The 13,889-nt window shown below is 49.3% G+C and overlaps 1 protein-coding gene across 2 annotated transcripts in view; it reads left to right on the forward strand.

Moving 5' to 3' along the window:
• The first annotated feature begins 11,633 nt into the window (after positions 1-11,633).
• Positions 11,634-13,889, forward strand: part of LOC137428159 (uncharacterized) — a 45,183-nt gene continuing 42,927 nt past the window's right edge. For both annotated transcript variants that reach the window (XM_068118104.2, XM_078778141.1), the window contains exons 1-2: positions 11,634-11,925; positions 12,002-12,064. In XM_068118104.2, coding sequence (XP_067974205.2) covers positions 11,775-11,925; positions 12,002-12,064 — 214 coding nt within the window. In that variant the 5' untranslated portion in view covers positions 11,634-11,774. The remainder of the gene's footprint in view (positions 11,926-12,001; positions 12,065-13,889) is intronic.

Consider the following 13,889-nt stretch of genomic DNA (forward strand, 5'->3'; position numbering starts at 1 on the left):
CAGGGCCGAGGTGAGCACACCGATGGGCGTGTCCCGAAGGCCGGCGGCTTGATCGCTGGAGGCGCTATAAAAGGCGCGCACGCAAGAAGCAAGTGAGTTGGTCGTCAGTGGAGGGTCAGTGGTTGCGTTGGTTGCGGTAAGAAGTCGGTGGTGAGAAGTGGTGGCGTTGAGTGGTCAGTGGTTACGTTGGTTGCATTGAGTTGTCGGTGGTGAGGAGACACCAGGGCCAAGAGAGAGAAGGTTCAAGGTCAATTACCAGCAGTTGCGCCAGAGACGGCAGACGCGCCCTGAGGTGAGCCAGGGAAGCAGCTTTGGCTCCACAAGCAGCGTTGACTCCACCAGGCAGCTTCAACCCGTTACCCTGGGGGGACCAGATAGCGGTGGCATCGGTGGCCGTCGAGGTCCAGCCGACGTCCCGTGCGGGATCAAGCCCGAACCATATGCCCCAGCTGAACCTTCCCATTCCTCCTTCCAGCATTCATTCCTTTCCTCCACCCTTCTTGTGTACGTGAGTTTGTTCTGTGTGTCTTGTCCCTGGGTATTTAATTAAGTCTGGATAAGCTAGTATTTGCACTGTGTCACCTGCGTCTTATGTGTTGTAAATAAACGCGACTGCTTGCTTTTTGCTTATGTGTGTAAATAGTAAATAAATTCAGTAGTATTTCCAAACCTTTCTTTGCCTTCGTCTTCCTCTTTGCATTTGTCGTTTTAGTCTTTTCCCTCATTGAGCAGCCGCGGTGCGATCCGGCCAACGTTTGGGTGGAATCGGGTTCTAATCGGGGAATAACTGTTCGGTCGCGGAGCCTTCGCTCGGCAAAGTAACATCTAAACCGCGATCAGTAACAATTGGTGTCGGGAAGTGGGATTGGACCCGAAGCGCGCTTAACGCGCTCAAAATTACGAGCTGCTGAAAAATTGTGTTTTAAAGAAATAAAACCCGAATTTTGAAATCGCGCCATGGCTGGTCAAGGCGATCGAATGCCGGTGGGTGAGCTAGAGGAGGGGTTAGGAGTAACCCAGGATCAAATGGAGGGGAGCAATGAGGAGGCGGTTGAGGGGGTATCAGACGCACAAAATGGCGTCCTCGCGCACGAGGCTTCAGGCGCGCAAAGTGGCGTCCTCGCGCACGTGGGTGTAGCGGCACCAAATTTTGCCACGCCCGTGACCCTAGCAGCGGCCGCAGCACCAATGAACTGGGGCCTATTCATGCAGCAGATGCAGGCCTTCATGGTCAAGGTGGATGAGGAGAGGGAAGAGAACAGGGGGATGATAAACCAAATTTTAGGAATGGGGAACCGGATGGATGCTCAGGGTGAGCGATTGGAGGGCCAAATGGGGGTAATGGGGAACCGGATGGATGCTCAGGGTGAGCAATTGTGGGTAATGAGGGACGAAGTGAGGGGTACCGGTGAGGCGTTAGACAATGGGATAAAAGAGGTAAAGAAGGGGTTAGAGGGGTTAGAAAACAGGATGGAAGGCAAATTGCGGGAGATAGGGGAGCAATCCGCCCGAGAAATTAAACAAATGGGAGAGCAGATAGAGGAGGTAAAAATCGGGGTAGAAACCAAATTGGATGCTCAGAGGGATGAATTGGGACAGATGAGGGTGGCATCTACAAAAGAGATGGAGGAGATGAAAGAGGGGATACGACGAGGTGTGAGTGAGGAGGTCTCAGGGCTACGCGAGGAGGTAAAGCGAGGTGAGAAGCGTATGGAGAAAGAGGTGAGGAATAATACGGCTAGGTTACAAGGGGGAATAGAGGATCTGACGAAGGGAGTAGAACAGCTGACAGTCGGACAAAGGGAACTAGCGGAGCAAGTGGAAAAGAACACTGCAATCATCGGGGGTTTAAAAGCGACACAAAAGGACATTAAAAACGAATTAATAGCAACACAAAAGGAATGTCAGATGGTACATGAGGGGTTGACGAAGAAGTTGGAGGAGGTGACAGAAGTAATGGAGATGAAGGACCGAAAGGTGAGGACGCACATAGAAACGGTTAAGGTGGCGTTAGAGGAAGAGATAGAGGGGGCGCACCGGGAGATGAAGGAGGTAAAGGAAAAATTAGAAGAAGTGGAAGAAGGGGTGAGTGAAATTAAGAAGAGACGGAGGGAAACTAAGAGGGAGATAAAGGAGGAAGTCATGGAATATGTACAAGGTCGGTGCTCAACTCATGATGTGCTGCTCACTAACCAAATAAAGAGTTTGCAGGTGGTAAAAGAGGTGCGGAGACGAGGTGCCAAGGTGAGTGGCGAAATATTCGGCAATGTATATGATGTGAGGAAAGCTTCAGTTGGCTTGGGGATTGGGTTGGATCCGGGTGTTCGTGAAAGGCCGTTGGTGAAGTGTGCGACAGGTCTGGTGTGTGAAAAAAGAGGTGTGCGAGAATGTCCGACCATGGGGTGTGTGAGGAAAAAGTGCACGCCGAGGAGTGAGTGTGCCGTCAAGAGTGAGTTGGTCGAAGCGCGTGTGCGAGGGGGTACATGGAAGCGCGGTGTGGTAAGTGTTACGGAGGAAGTAACGAAAGAGTGTGCGCAAAAGGATGCGCGAGAAAGGTGTATAACGGACGGGTGCATGGGGAAAGCGCATGCTGTCAAGAGTAAGGGAGAATGCACGCCTGTGGTGAGTGTTACAGAGGGTGTAACGGGAGAGTGTGCGCAAGAGTGTGTGCGAGAAAGGTGTGTAACGGACAGGTGCATGAGGAAAGAGTGCGCTGTCGGGAGTAAGGGTGAGTGCGTTGTCAAGAGTGGTGGTGAGAGTAGTGAGAGTGGCACGGAGCGTGAGTTGGTTGTGACAGGTGAGCAAGGATGCACACCTGCAATGGTAGAGCGTGTGTGGGAATGCACACTTGAGTTGGTCGTGAGGCACGTGGTTGGGTGTGCGAGTGAAAGCACACCTGTGATGGTCACAGAGGAGGTGACCGAGGAAGGGGCGCGAAGAGGTGTGTTGGTGAGGTGTGCGAGCGACGAATGTGTGCCAAGGTGCTCGGTGGTCAGGTGTGTGACCAAGTCTGTGAGCGGAATGAGTGTACCGAGGTGTGTAAGGAAAGGTACGAGGAGCATGGGAACAGCTGGAGGTATGAGCAAGAAAGGGGTAGCGTATGCGTGTAACCATGCAGGTGAGGCATCGACGGTAACCGGGTTAGCGGTTAGAGCGACTTTTAGCCGAATCGGGCCCTCGGTGCGTGCCGGGCTTCGCGTGCCGCGAGAACCAGCGGGGATCCGAGCCACGGCGGGTTCGAAAGGACCGCCGTACGCGATCCACGCTGGGCCTCGCTTGGAACGGCCGCGTCCGGGCTCCACTAGGCGGAGCGGGCAGCCCGATAGGAAGGGTCGTCATGGCGACCACTTTCTATTGAGACGTGCTGGCAGGTCGAGATCGGGACATTGGATGGCTCCACGCCGAGGTGGTGCGTGGGATCTCGGCCCGGGTAAGCCCCCGTCCCTGCCCCGAATGCGGGACGTATCCAGCCGCTGGCACAAAACAACCCGCATTCATTGCTCGGCTGTACGAAGCCGAGCTTTAGAAGGGAATTGGCGCACCGAGAGGATCTAATAAGTAGACGGGTGATGAGGATAGTGTTTTGGCCCCGAAATTAGAAAAAAGCAAAATTTGATGATGGTAGAGTGATTGGCAAATTTTTGATTTATTGAATTTGGACGAACAAAATTTATAGTGAGAGACCCCCGATGTGGTGGGATGGCAAATCCACCATCCCTCACAGGTGGGGGGCAAATGCGCAATAGTTTATGGGGTTGATGGCAGTGAAAACTAGCCCGGGTGGGTTAGGATATTGTGTGTAGGGCCCTAGAAGATGACATTAGGTGACGTTAAGATTAGTTAGTGACAATGATACCTGTAGTGGGGACGCAGGTAGATTAGAGTGGATGATAATGACGTGGGAGCGCAATAGTTTAAAGGGGCGACTGGGAAGCGCAAGTTTCAGAGGGGAGTAGTTAGATGAGATGATGCCGTGTGTTTGAGGATTGAACAGGTGTGATTGCACAGGTGTGCAACTGAACAGGTGAATGGAGCAGTGTATGAGGGAGTAGTGGTGATTGCGTGTTGTGTTGACCAAATGGTCCAGGAAGAGGAGGAGGGTGCAGGTGGCACCAGGTGTGAGTGCACAGGTGTGCACCAACAGGTGTGTGGAATACATGGAGTGTGGAATATATGGGGTATTGGAATGGATGGTCGTGGAGTGAGTATGGTGGAAATTGTGGAGTGGAGTGGATGGTGCGAAGGTGTGAATGGGGGAAGAGTGGACCCCCATCACGGATACCCGGGGCGGGTAGTGTAAGTGTTAGGTAGAGGGTACAGGTAAATTGTGGTTGGATATTGGCATCTGTGGTGCGGGAGAAAGAATGGTCTTTGGATGGGTGCATTAGTGTTGTGGAAATGGCTGGGCGTGTAGCCTGTTAGTGTGTGTAGTTGGTTTGGGCACTCCACCACTGTGAGGATGTCCGCCAGGTGAGGCCGCAGGTGGGCTCTGGGAGCCGGTAGTTGTGGATGGGGCCCGAGGATCCGGAGGACGGACCAGGGTAGCCCAGTGCCAGAGGGCACCAAGGGGTGACAGAGCCAGGAGGGGCCTTCGCAAATTAGAAAGGTTAGGTGAGGAGCTAGGTAAGCTCGGGTGGTAACTGCAGTGGTGGAGGTGTGCAGGTGGGTAGACCTGCTGGGAGAGCTACACGTCACAGCCCAGAAATTGTGCGAGGGCACCGGGAGATGAATCGGGGGAGTGAGACCCCAAATTGAGAAGCACCACAGTTTGGTCAATGGGAATTGGTTTTTAGAACCCATAGTGTAAGTGGCCAATGGATTGGCAGGGAAAGACCCCGGGTAGTGTAAAGTGTGTTAAAGTCACTTAGAGGATAGTTAGGAAGAAGGATCTCCTCGCACCATCTGCATCCACTCACCTGAGGTGACAGGTACTCCACACCATGCCAGGTTGTTTGATTATTTTTTATGATGCAAATGTTTGGATTGTGAGACGCATCATGACGTGGGTGTGACATTGTGCTTTGTGTTCCATCTCTTCCTCCTTATGAGGATTGATGACGAATTGGGTGATGGCAAATTTTGGATAGTGGGGGATTGTGGAGACGAATTTGGTATAGGAGAAATATGGGGAAGACGTGACAGTAGTGACGAATTTGTAAATGGGTAGATTTTGTAAATATGGGGTAAGGGCAAGGGTAGTGTAGGTGACAGGGGGGTGACGTACGGTAGGGACGAGCTTTCTCACTTCGCCCTCCGTACGCATTTCGCCTTGCATTGCCTGATTGATGTGTACCCTTGTGACCTTACCCCTCGCTCATTTGTCCCCCTTTTGTCTCCCACATGACCTGTGCGCTATGGGGCGCCGAGGGGAGCGTGCGTGAGTCGGCCATTGTGCGCCCGGAACTCTCAGAACCAGCTGTCTGCATCGATGCACCACATTATGGACCACATGTCTGTGGCCGAGCACCACTGATGGACCCCATGGGTTGGGGCATGGCCCCTCTGCTGGAACCAGCCATGAGGGCCCGAAATCTTGCTGGCGGACCTTGGCCACAGGGCACCGATGCCCCACAGGTGAACCACACGTAGTCGGCCCTGTGGGCCATAAATAAAATAAATAAAAATGGACACATTGGGTGCAAGTTTTAATACAAATAGGCCGCCAGGAAGCAAAGCAAAGGAATGACAACAACTGGAAGAAATGATAATAGCCAGCAGAGGGAGCCGAAGAGCAAGAGATCACCTGCAGGGTTAGGGGTTGTTGATTTTATTTTTTATTGAACATGCATTGAACACTGATGAACTATGGTGACTGCACCGATTGGTGCTTGAGGGTGCTTGTATTGGTGCGTTTTTGGGTGCTTTAATGGTGCATTGATGCAGAGCAGACTGTCTCCCCCCCAGAAAGAACATTCACAGGTCCTGGGTTAGTTTTGTAAATAAAAATAGCGTCATTGTAAATAATGCTCCCCACCGACAGTGTGTAGTTTGAAGACCATTCCGCAATTCGGTTAACTGTGGGCGTAAGTCTGTTAGGCAGGGTGCAATGGAGCAGCGGGACACATTTATTTATGTTTTAAAACTGTCGCACTCAGGGTCAGGTTAAAAGTAGAGGGAACTACACCTACGTGTCACACTAAATAAAAGTTGTAGGCCCGGGACGTGCCTAAGAGGAGGAGGGTGCAGTGTTGCGGATATGAGAACTGTATATATTTTTTTGATTGTGTGAATTGTTATTATTGTTTATTCTGCGCCCCCCTGCCTCCGGAGCTGTGTAAAGGTGAAAGGGCATCCCATAATTAGTCCACAAGCATACACGTCAGCCAAATAATAGAATACCCCTGTTTGATAGTTATCTCTTATTCTGTGTTTTAGGGTAAGGCTGTGTCTCCCATTAATTGAAGTACTCCATTGCACCAGTGAAAGAGAATAGATCCCCTTTCATTCCCATCCCCAAAATCTCCATTTCCTTTTACATCCCCTCTCGTGATTGCCAAGCCTCGATTGCCAATTACCTCCCCTCCAAAACCACCATTGAACATGTGCTCGAGTCGGGGAAGAGGGGCGTGCCCGCCCGTCGTCATCAAGGGCGGAGCGAGAGGGTCGCGTGACCAACCAGGGCCGAGGTGAGCACACCGATGGGCGTGTCCTGAAGGCCGGCGGCTTGATCGCTGGAGGCGCTATAAAAGGCGCGCACGCAAGAAGCAAGTGAGTTGGTCGTCAGTGGAGGGTCAGTGGTTGCGTTGGTTGCGGTAAGAAGTCGGTGGTGAGAAGTGGTGGCGTTGAGTGGTCAGTGGTTACGTTGGTTGCGTTGAGTTGTCGGTGGTGAGGAGACACCAGGGCCAAGAGAGAGAAGGTTCAAGGTCAATTACCAGCAGTTGCGCCAGAGACGGCAGACGCGCCCTGAGGTGAGCCAGGGAAGCAGCTTTGGCTCCACAAGCAGCGTTGACTCCACCAGGCAGCTTCAACCCGTTACCCCACGGGGACCAGATAGCGGTGGCATCGGTGGCCGTCGAGGTCCAGCCGACGTCCCGTGCGGGATCAAGCCCGAACCATCTGCCCCAGCTGAACCTTCCCATTCCTCCTTCCAGCATTCATTCCTTTCCTCCACCCTTCTTGTGTACATGAGTTTGTTCTGTGTGTCTTGTCCCTGGGTATTTAATTAAGTCTGGATAAGCTAGTATTTGCACTGTCACCTGCGTCTTATGTGTTGTAAATAAACGCGACTGCTTGCTTTTTGCTTATGTGTGTAAATAGTAAATAAATTCAGTAGTATTTCCAAACCTTTCTTTGCCTTCGTCTTCCTCTTTGCATTCGTCGTTTTAGTCTTTTCCCTCATTGAGCAGCCGCGGTGTGATCCGGCCAACGTTTGGGTGGAATCGGGTTCTAATCGGGGAATAACTGTTCGGTCGCGGAGCCTTCGCTCGGCAAAGTAACATCTAAACCGCGATCAGTAACAATATTATCTATCACAGTCTGTTATAAGATTTTATTTGGAAATTATCTAGGCAAATATTGGATTCAACACAATACTTTGAAAAGAATGTCTTAGTTCTGTAAATGTCTTAGGTATAATACTGACATGCTACATGGTCTAGTATTTGAGGCTAGGTGTACTGGTATCTGAGGCTAGGTATATACCGGTACTGAAGATACGTGTACATAAACAGTGTCATGTTAACAAGTTCAGCATTGCCACAAGTACATGTATGTTGTTGACTCATCGTCATGTGCAGTCCCCTTCACACACACAGAGGGCTGTGCACTGAAGGGCAGCCTTTTTGCACTTGCAGCGCCTCACACACCCTTTCTTGCACTTGCAAGAAACCAGCTCAATGCAGCTGTGAGTTGCCTCAGTTAGCCTGGTCCAGTAAGGTGTGTACTGTCCTTCTCCAGTCCTTGACCAACCCCAGTTGGTTGGTGGAGGGAGCTCTGGTGCTGGCAGCAGTATCTGACCCCACACATGTCCACCTTGATACACTGCCCTCTTGACATGTTCCTCCAGAGCTGCCTTCGTTGGAGGGATGAGCTGCACATTGTTCTTCCTTGCGAAGAGTTTCCTCCTGGCCTTGTCAATGCCTGTGCATTTGCTGGTTCGATCATACAACAGGATCACGAACCTCTCGATGATGCGCATTGCATCGTCTGGTATGTCACGAGGTGCAGAGGACAGCAGCAGCAGCGCCTCAGTGAGTTCTGGCAGTACCGTCTAGACTGCCCACGCAGTGTTCTTGCCATGTCTATGAAAACTAGACACAGTGTCGCATCCAGTTAGAGCGTGGAACATTGGCAGTGCACGAGCCTTCTCTCGTCCCAATCCAGCTGCTATTTCGTGTGCTGCTAGGTATCGGAAACTCTGGCCTGTTCCGAATGCCAGCCACAGTTTGTCTTCTGGTTGCAACTCCTGTGCCAGGGACACTGCCAGCACCACAACATCGGTGTCTACAGTCCGGATGAGTATTGCATGGTGTCCATGCTGGACTGCGTGAGATGCATGCAGCAACATCCGACTGTCAGCCTCTTCATGGTTACATGGGGCGAGTGAGGTCAGATCTGGCAGTAGTGGCTTGCTGAGCACTGCCTCTCCATCAGTAATGACGAGTTGCTTGTCCTCCTGGTCAAACCATTCCATGAGAGCTGCTGAGAGGAACCTGAACAGCTCGGTCTTGTTGCTGTCCACTCGTAGAAAGTTCTGCCAGTTTCCTGGTATGGCTGCGGCAGCCACCACACGTCTCCGCACACCTTGTCCCCGCTTTGCACGTGTACTACCTTTCAGTGAATCAGCAAGGTAAGTATCCCAGACCAGATCCAGGCGTGACACTGTTTGCAGCTTCGTGGACATATATGGGATGAAGATCTGTTGTGCATACTCTTCAAAGGTCTTTGATGCAGCCGGCTTCAGCATCTGGACGATGGCTGCTCCATCAAGCACAATACAGGTCGTGACAGGAGTCTCTGTCTTTGCGTCGGAGACTTCTTCCAAGCATGTGAGGAGATCACTCTTGGTACCAGTGCAGAGGCTTCCACCATCAGACAATGCAGGAGGACATGCCTGATTCTCGTGACAAAAGAACTCCTCAAGGTTTCCATCCCTCGTCTGGCAGCCAATGTACAGGCGTGCGAAGAGTTCACGGTCATTCTTGATGGAGGCGAGCTGTTGCTGACCTTTGCTCTGGCTTCTTGGAGTGGAAGTGCTGAACACCTTCAGCTTGTTACGAGGAATGGGTGCGTCCACTGCCAATTCTTACAATATTTACACAGCCAAGATTTAAATATAAATCAGTCTAAACTCTTATTAGGTTGGACAGTACATTTTCCAGACATACCCCGTTCTGTTAATTACAGCCTTCGTGTTAAATTCAGAACATGTCAAAACTGTCAGTGTGGAATACACACTTCACTCAAAATACTACTTTATATAAAACATTTCTAATTTAAAGCCTTATAGTAAGAATTTCAGATAAACCCCAAAAAAGTAAGACCAGGTTGGCTATTAGACAACCTGCCTCTGTCGTGCCCACCAGACAAGTGGTTTTAGCCAGCACACATGTGTATCAGGTAAGCTTGTGCTGAGTACATCATACCTGAACAACTCAGTGAGGCAGAACACAGCAGTGCACACCAGGGTGACCCCTTCAGTGCATAAACCAATTAACCTGTCCACTGCAGGGCATATAGAAATGAAGTTATTTTCTGCATATAATAATAATATAAGTTCAGTTCTATATAACAATTTCTGTTATCACCACTACCACTACAACTACCACTACTACAAGCTTTGTCTGGAATTTTGTGGACTAACAGACAAACAGACATACAGACAAGCTGGGATCAAAACATTACCTCCTTCCACCATTGAGTGTAGAGGTAAACATCATGGAAATTATATCATGCCCTAGATTTAATTCATGCTTACCCGTGTATTTGCTTCACTGGTTCACAAGGTCTTTTGCATACATGTAATTCAGACTCTCGTCTTCATTGCTGACCACACAATGTTGTCTAGCTGAGCCCAGATTGTATGTAATTAACTCATTTATGTGGAGTCACAAGGTGATTTAAACACAGCCACACACAAAGAACACAGTTGATGTGGGTCAACACACATGCAGCCTCTCTACTCTTTTATTTGGGTCAGGGCTGTGATTAAAGACATGTAGTGGAGTCATGTTTGTAAACATTGTTAAAGACATGCTACAGTGCATTGTTAAGGAAACAAGACAGATGGAAGCCTATACAAGAAATTTCTGTACTCTAGAAACACAAAAGATGGCTTAAAGGGTCTAGGAAAAGGGGATTATGCATGTTTGGTATTTATTGACAATATGAATGTAATGTTACATAAAATATGCATATGAAAAACACAAATGAATGGGTCACTTTGTTTTTCCTAATGGGATATGAAATTATATTTTAGACTGCCAGTATATATGAGCTTGTCTGAGTTGTTACTAGTGATTTAGTATAGTTTTTTTATTTATTTATATTTACAGAACTAAGACATTCTTTTCAAAGTATTGTGTTGAATCCAATATTTGCCTAGATAATTTCCAAATAAAATTATATAACAGACTGTGATAGATAATATTAAGTTGAAATTGGTACCATTGGATTCCTTGCCCCCAAAAACATACATTTAGATACCAGAATCAAGTCAATAGCTGCATTACATCCAGAGATAATAGCAAATGTAGATTTCAAGTGGCGGCCATTTTGAAATCCAATATGGCGGACATAAAGAGAGAATTTCAAGTGGCCCAATATCTGAAAATGTTCGCAACATATTAATGTACATTTGTGCCAAATTTGGTGCTTGTATCACAAAATGCACAATTCTTTTGAATATTTGGGCTAAGCCGCCCCACTATTGTGAAATTTGGAACATATTACCTCCATGTACAAAGTATTTACTTGTGAAATTTGGAACATATTACCTCCATGTACAAAGCATTTACTTGTGAAATTTGGAACATATTACCTCGATGGACAAAGCATTTACTTGTGAAATTTGGAACATATTACCTCCATGTACAAAGTATTTACTTGTGAAATTTGGAACATATTACCTCCATGTACAAAGCATTTACTTGTGAAATTTGGAACATATTACCTCCATGTACAAAGCATTTACTTGTGAAATTTCTAACATATTACCTCGATGGACAAAGCATTTACTTGTGAAATTTGGAACATATTACTTCGATGGACAAAGTATTTACTTGTGAAATTTGGAACATATTACCTCGATGGACAAAGTATTTACTTGTGAAATTTGGAACATATTACCTCCATGTACAAAGTATTTACTTGTGAAATTTGGAACATATTACCTCCATGTACAAAGCATTTACTTGTGAAATTTGGAACATATTACCTCCATGTACAAAGCATTTACTTGTGAAATTTGCAGCCGATTTCGTCCAGTCGAACCCGAGAAACGAGTTTTCAGTCCCCATGTTAAAGTTGCATGCAGAGAAACCATCCCAAATAAAGGGAGGGGAGGTTTGTGCCTCCCATGATAAAAGGTAATGTCAAAACGTTAACAAGGGGGTAACAAGACATTGTGGCCGCCATGTAGAGTTCACGTTTAACGTGGAGAATCTGCCGTTTGGAAATCGTCAATGAGATCGTTTGTCGAAGGAAGGCATCACGTGGTTCTTTCGTTTTACTAGAACACGTGGTTTGTAGTCGTGTATCAGAGTGGAGGACATGACCACACGCTACATGAAATCCCGGTACTTTACACCCTACCTTGCAGTCCCCTCCGGTGCGCCATGAACCGAGATGTCTCCGGTGAAGATCACAGATCGAACCCCGCGGGATCCACGAGCGGTTCCGATGGAGGAAACTCGGTCGTTCCGGGAGATTCTCCCTCAGATCGCGGGGCCAGGGTCGGTCCACCCGAGGATGAAGACCCGGGACCCGGTACGTGTCGCTCTCCGCACCGTCACCTTCTCCTGGTTCCTGAAAGTTTCGTTTAAATGGATTGTTTTTGTTTCAGGTGTTATTGTGAAGGTGAAGGTGAAATCTGAGTTCGTCGATGATTCGTCCCCTCAACATGAAGGTTTGAACCACAAACGCACATTGCTGTTGTTGTGGTTGTACTTTTTTTTTTTAAATATCATACAAAGTCGAGGCTCATGGAAAAGCTCGGACACAGTCACAACATAACAAAGGGAACATCAGGAGAAAGGGGGAACACGAACAGCAGGGAAGAGGGAGAAAGGGGGAACACGAACAGCAGGGAAGAGGGAGAAAGGGGGAACATGAACAGCAGGGAAGAGGAAGAAAGGGGGAACACGAACAGCAGGGAAGAGGTGGAAAGGGGGAACATGAACAGCAGGGAAGAGGTGGAAAGGGGGAACATGAACAGCAGGGAAGAGGTGGAAAGGGGGAACACGAACAGCAGGGAAGAGGTGGAAAGGGGGAACATGAACAGCAGGGAAGAGGTGGAAAGGGGGAACACGAACAGCAGGGAAGAGGTGGAAAGGGGGAACATGAACAGCAGGGAAGAGGTGGAAAGGGGGAACACGAACAGCAGGGAAGAGGTGGAAAGGGGGAACACGAACAACAGGGAAGAGGTGGAAAAGGGGAACATGAACAGCAGGGAAGAGGTGGAAAAGGGGAACATGAACAGCAGGGAAGAGGTGTGAAAAGGGGGAACATGAACAGCAGGGAAGAGGTAGAAAGGGGAAACATGAACAGCAGGGAAGAGGGAGAAAGGGGGAACACGAACAGCAGGGAAGAGGTGTGAAAAGGGGGTACATGAACAGCAGGGAAGAGGTGGAAAGGGGGAACACGAACAACAGGGAAGAGGTGGAAAGGGGGAACATGAACAGCAGGGAAGAGGTGGAAAGGGGGCACATGAACAGCAGGGAAGAGGTGGAAAGGGGGAACATGAACAGCAGGGAAGAGGTGGAAAGGGGGAACACGAACAACAGGGAAGAGGTGGAAAGGGGGAACACGAACAACAGGGAAGAGGTGGAAAAGGGGAACATGAACAGCAGGGAAGAGGTGGAAAGGGGGAACATGAACAGCAGGGAAGAGGTGGAAAGGGGGAACACGAACAACAGGGAAGAGGTGGAAAGGGGGAACATGAACAGCAGGGAAGAGGTGGAAAGGGGGAACACGAACAGCAGGGAAGAGGTGGAAAGGGGGAACACGAACAACAGGGAAGAGGTGGAAAGGGGGAACATGAACAGCAGGGAAGAGGTGGAAAGGGGGAACATGAACAGCAGGGAAGAGGGAGAAAGGGGAAACATGAACAGCAGGGAAGAGGGAGAAAGGGGAAACATGAACAGCAGGTCGGAGGGAGAAAGGGGAAACATGAACAGCAGGGAAGAGGGAGAAAGGGGGAACACGAACAGCAGGGAAGAGGGAGAAAGGGGAAACATGAACAGCAGGGAAGAGGGAGAAAGGGGAAACATGAACAGCAGGGAAGAGGGAGAAAGGGGAAACATGAACAGCAGGGAAGAGGGAGAAAGGGGAAACATGAACAGCAGGTCGGAGGGAGAAAGGGGAAACATGAACAGCAGGGAAGAGGGAGAAAGGGGGAACACGAACAGCAGGGAAGAGGGAGAAAGGGGAAACATGAACAGCAGGGAAGAGGGAGAAAGGGGCAACACGAACAGCAGGGCAGAGGGAGAAAGGGGGAACACAAACAGCAGGGCAGAGGGAGAAAGGGGGAACACGAACAGCAGGACAGAGGGAGTAAGGGGGAACATGAACAGCAGGGAAGAGGGGGAAAGGGGGAACGTGAACAGCATGGAAGAGGGAGAAAGGGGAAACATGAACAGCAGGGAAGAGGGAGAAAGGGGGAACACGAACAGCAGGGAAGAGGGAGAAAGGGGAAACATGAACAGCAGGGAAGAGGGAGAAAGGGGGAACAT

This window comes from Myxine glutinosa, chromosome 5, assembly GCF_964187855.1.
Source record: "Myxine glutinosa chromosome 5, kmMyxGlut1.1, whole genome shotgun sequence".
NCBI classification, from domain to species: domain Eukaryota; kingdom Metazoa; phylum Chordata; class Myxini; order Myxiniformes; family Myxinidae; genus Myxine; species Myxine glutinosa.